Below are 4,409 nucleotides of genomic sequence, written 5' to 3' on the forward strand. Positions count from 1 at the left end.
TATATATATATATATATATATATATATATATATATATATATATATATATATATATATATATATATATATATATATATATATATATATATATATATATATATATATATAACCGCCCTTACACGTTTATACATCTCAGCTGGGAAAAAGGAGAAATTAGCCACTGATGTCAACCTTCTATGACCGACATAGTAAATAAAGAATGGTTTTAACTAACCAACCAGCTAACTAACTAACTAACTTACTAACTAACTATCTAACTATCTTGTCGTTGTCTTCATGTTTTTACTGTAATTGTCATCGAATTTCATGTCACATTTTGAGAGCTTTTAATGTAATTGTCAACGAATTTCATGTCACATTTTCTGTGAATCTGTGTACATGCCAGTTGATTTAAATAAAATTTAACAAAAAATTTTTTGAACAAAAAAATCTGAACTGAACTGAATCTAACTACTCCTCTGGCATATAATTCGCCCTCCCCCCGGCAAACTTGTATTTTTCCAGCATTCCGCCGTCGGGTGGAGACATCCCGTGGGTGTTCCTAAAACGTACACAGACGATAAATTGGGACTCTGGTGACGTCACGGTTGCTTAGCAACGCCATTGGGGTGCTTTTAGTGTCAAACATGTGCCGTTCCTTAGCAACCATTCGACTTCCCCAGGTCACGGAGAGAGCGCGGAGTGGTGCAGACATAAACAGCCCCATCAGGGTCGGATCAACAGTAAACAACGGCTTCAATTAGCTTTGACGGACGGACTCTTGTGCCTATCGCTAGTTCTATACCTGAATGGGTTAGGGTTAGCTATAGGATCGGGCATGGTTCTGGAATAGTCTTCAAGTATCCAAGAACGTAATTTTCAGTGAGTGAGTGAGTGAGTGAGTGAGTGAGTGAGTGAGTGAGTGAGTGAGTGAGTGAGTGAGTGGGTGTGTGAGTGAGTGAGTGAGTGAGTGAGTGGGTGTGTGAGTGAGTGAGTGAGTGAGTGATGTGAGTGAGTGTGTGAGTGAGTGAGTGAGTGAGTGAGTGTGTGAGAGTGTGAGTGTGTGAGTGAGTGAGTGAGTGAGTGGGTGAGTGAGTGGGTGAGTGAGTGAGTGAGTAAATGTGAGTGAGTGAGTGAGTGAGTGAGTGAGTGAGTGAGTGACTGAGTGACTGAGTGAGTGAGTGAGTGTGAGTGAGTGAGTGTGTGAGAGTGAGTGTGTGAGTGGGTGAGTGAGTGAGTGAGTGAGTGAGTGAGTGAGTGAGTGTGTGAGTGAGTGAGTGAGTGTGTGAGTGAGTGAGTGTGTGAGTGAGTGAGTGTGTGAGTGAGTGAGTGAGTGAGTGAGTGAGTGAGTGACTGAGTGACTGAGTGAGTGAGTGAGTGAGTGAGATTTACCGGTTGTATGGTAGTGGGCAAAAAATAATGCTTTTTGCATTAGGAACAGATATGACCACATCAATCACCCGACAACCCGTTTCGCAGCCACACTTTTATTACTATCTTTGTTCCTCGGCAGTTGTTAACTAACCCAACAGCCCGTCCTACCGGCGCAAACTCCCCCAAACAACCCCATTAAACCCCATCACCGATAGCCTAAACCAACACACGCTGACCCGGTGTGACGCAGTTCGCAGGCGGAGAAATCTAAACAGGCAATACCATTTTTAGTAGGGGAGGGCCTAGCACTTCAACAATTTTCACCACACAGACGTCTTCCCAATCCCATTCTGAACCTTTGTTGTCTGAAAAAATCGGAGAGGCGTTAAGAAAATGGTCTTTATTGTGGGTAACGTCCTTAACCAAAAAAAAACGTTTCCACGTTCGCCGCAAAGTCCCGTCTAACTGTGGACCGGCCCATAAACCTGCCGACTTTTGATATACTGCCGTTAGTCTATTGACCTCTTCAGTAGTTTGTCTTGTGCTGAAACCTGGGTTAAACCAGTGTTTGCGTTCCTTGTTCCCGTTGCCTTGCAGAACTGCCGTGCAATGGGTACACCAACAGTATAGCCAGTTCCACAATGGCCGCCACCGCGACGCTACCGTCTTCAGCTGAGAACGTCACCTGCGCGTCGGCTCCTTTAGATCAGCTGAGAAGCGTCTTAGACTCTCTGTACGCAGGGGAGAACGTCCACGTCACAGTCTTCCTCTCGCTTTCCTGCGCGCTGGGCACGCTGGGTAATCTCCTGACGGTTCTGGTCAGCGCGAGGCGAAGGGAGAAATCCTCGGCCACCATCTTTGTTCTGACCTTGGCCGTGGTCGACCTTGTGGTCTGCGCGGTCGTCGTGCCCTTGAAGCTTTACGAACTGAACCACGGGACGTACACGGGACAGGTGTGGTGCCGGCTGAACCCGTACCTCACAGCCGCAAGTCTCCTCAGTTCTACCTTCGTTCTGCTGGCCGCGACGGTGGACCGCTACAGGGCAGTGTGCAAGCCTGTACAACACTTCTCTGTCAGGTAAGGACCGCTACAGGGCAGTGTGCAAGCCGGTACAACACTTCTCTGTCAGGTAAGGACCGCTACAGGGCAGTGTGCCGGCCGGTACAACACTTCTCTGTCAGGTAAGGACCGCTACAGGGCAGTGTGCAAGCCTGTACAACACTTCTCTGTCAGGTAAGGGCCGCTACAGTGCAGTGTGCAAACCGGTACAACACTTTTCTGTCAGGTAAGGGCCGCTACAGGGCAGTGTGCAAGCCGGTACAACACTTTTCTGTCAGGTAAGGGCCGCTACAGGGCAGTGTGCAAGCCTGTACAACACTTCTCTGTCAGGTAAGGGCCGCTACAGGGCAGTGTGCCGGCCTGTACAACACTTCTCTGTCAGGTAAGGACCGCTACAGTGCAGTGTGCAAACCGGTACAACACTTTTCTGTCAGGTAAGGGCCGCTACAGGGCTGTTGGATATGACTGTTATGCGACTGTGTCAAGATGATAACGTTGTGTGATTGTTGAACATTATGTTTCCTGTCTCCAGTAGCTGTTGATACGAAATCAGCTACTCAAGCAACCGGATTAGATCCTGTTGCCGGAGTAACTGATTTATTATGTTTAAAGTTTCCTCTTCTTCTCCAAACAATGACCTCAATGACTCGAACGAGACGTCTGTAACCATGGTAACTAGTATTGGGTTACATCATGTTGCAATTTTATAGCAGGAGGGATTTGGACTCCTGCTGTCAGCACATATATGAATGTGTTTGAGTAAGAATTAACAGAGCAGACCATATGCGAAGGTAAAAATATGCATTTTCTTTGCTATGCGAAAGTAAAAAATATGCATTTTCTTTGCAAATGTTACCAAATGTTATAGACAGTTTTCTGTCTATATCCGGTAAATGTCTTTCTACGCTTAAGTTAATAAGACGTCACCTTCCCTTGCGCAGAAAGTCGGCCGTGGCGGCTGCAGGGGCGGGTTCGGCCGTCCTGGGCTGCGTCGCCGCCGTTCCCGCCATCTTTACTCACGGTCAAGTCCACGGCTTCACGGCAAGGTCATCGTGCGATCCCATCAGCCTCTGCGACACGGCCAGCCCGGAGATGTCCCGGATGTACTACGGCGTGACGGCCGCCATTTTTCTTTCAGCTGTGGTGGTCATGGGTGTCCTGTACGCGCTGGTGAGTAAAGCAACATTTTCAAAAGGGATTGTTGAAAAGTTTGTAATGCATCTTATGTATTGAAAAGTAATGAAAATTTATGAAAAGTTGCCATGTCAATCAACTTGGATTGAAAGCATCTTGTTTGAGTTTTTTTATATATAGGCAAAAATCATCTCGTCTCCTTAAAGTTAAGTTCGTTTGCTAAAACCAAGAACATTTGCACAAGACCATTTCTTACATTTTCGGCTTGAAAACGCTGCTGAAACTGATGTAGTGGGAATTGTTGATGGACATTCGCAATTTGACCACAGCTGGACCAGCGCCGGTCATGGGACTAGGAAATAGGTACAAAAATGTAGGTAGATAGGAGATCTGTTCTTGTGAGGCAAAAGTACAAAAGTAACGCCTTCCGCACAGGTGTTCCAGTGCTAAGAAAGGAGGGCGTTACTTTTGAGGCGAATGACCACGTAAGTTCGCACCTGAGCAGGTGTTTACAGTTTATCACCTGCCTTCTCCAGGTGTACAAGTACGTGCGGGACCTGGTCCGGCCCGGCGCGGCCCACGTGATCCAGTCCTCCAATCAGCGGCCGGCGTTCTCCTCCCTGAAGCTGGGCGCGAAGAGAGTTCGGGTCGCTTCCCTGAGTGACGTGCTGGAGGAGTCGCCGCAGGCCGACATCGGCGGGAGCCCGGCAGGGGCCCGACCGGGGCATCAGGACATCGGCGGGAGCCCGGCGGAGTTCCCCTCGCGGACCCACCCAGCGCTGCTGGAGGAGTCGCCGCAGTTCGACATCGACAGGAGCCCGGCAGGGGCCCGTCCGGCGCATCAGGACGTCGGCGGGAGCCC

At 48.4% G+C, this 4,409-nt stretch overlaps 1 protein-coding gene across 1 annotated transcript in view; it reads left to right on the forward strand.

Moving 5' to 3' along the window:
* The first annotated feature begins 1,897 nt into the window (after window positions 1-1,897).
* The window catches only part of LOC109477673 (vasopressin V1b receptor-like), a 4,585-nt gene continuing 2,073 nt past the window's right edge, over window positions 1,898-4,409 (forward strand). The window contains exons 1-3 of the mRNA XM_019779010.1: window positions 1,898-2,431; window positions 3,355-3,583; window positions 4,084-4,374. Coding sequence (XP_019634569.1) covers window positions 1,995-2,431; window positions 3,355-3,583; window positions 4,084-4,374 — 957 coding nt within the window. The 5' untranslated portion in view covers window positions 1,898-1,994. The remainder of the gene's footprint in view (window positions 2,432-3,354; window positions 3,584-4,083; window positions 4,375-4,409) is intronic.

Source organism: Branchiostoma belcheri, unplaced genomic scaffold, assembly GCF_001625305.1.
Source record: "Branchiostoma belcheri isolate BF01 breed outbred unplaced genomic scaffold, Haploidv18h27 scaffold404, whole genome shotgun sequence".
NCBI lineage: Eukaryota > Metazoa > Chordata > Leptocardii > Amphioxiformes > Branchiostomatidae > Branchiostoma > Branchiostoma belcheri.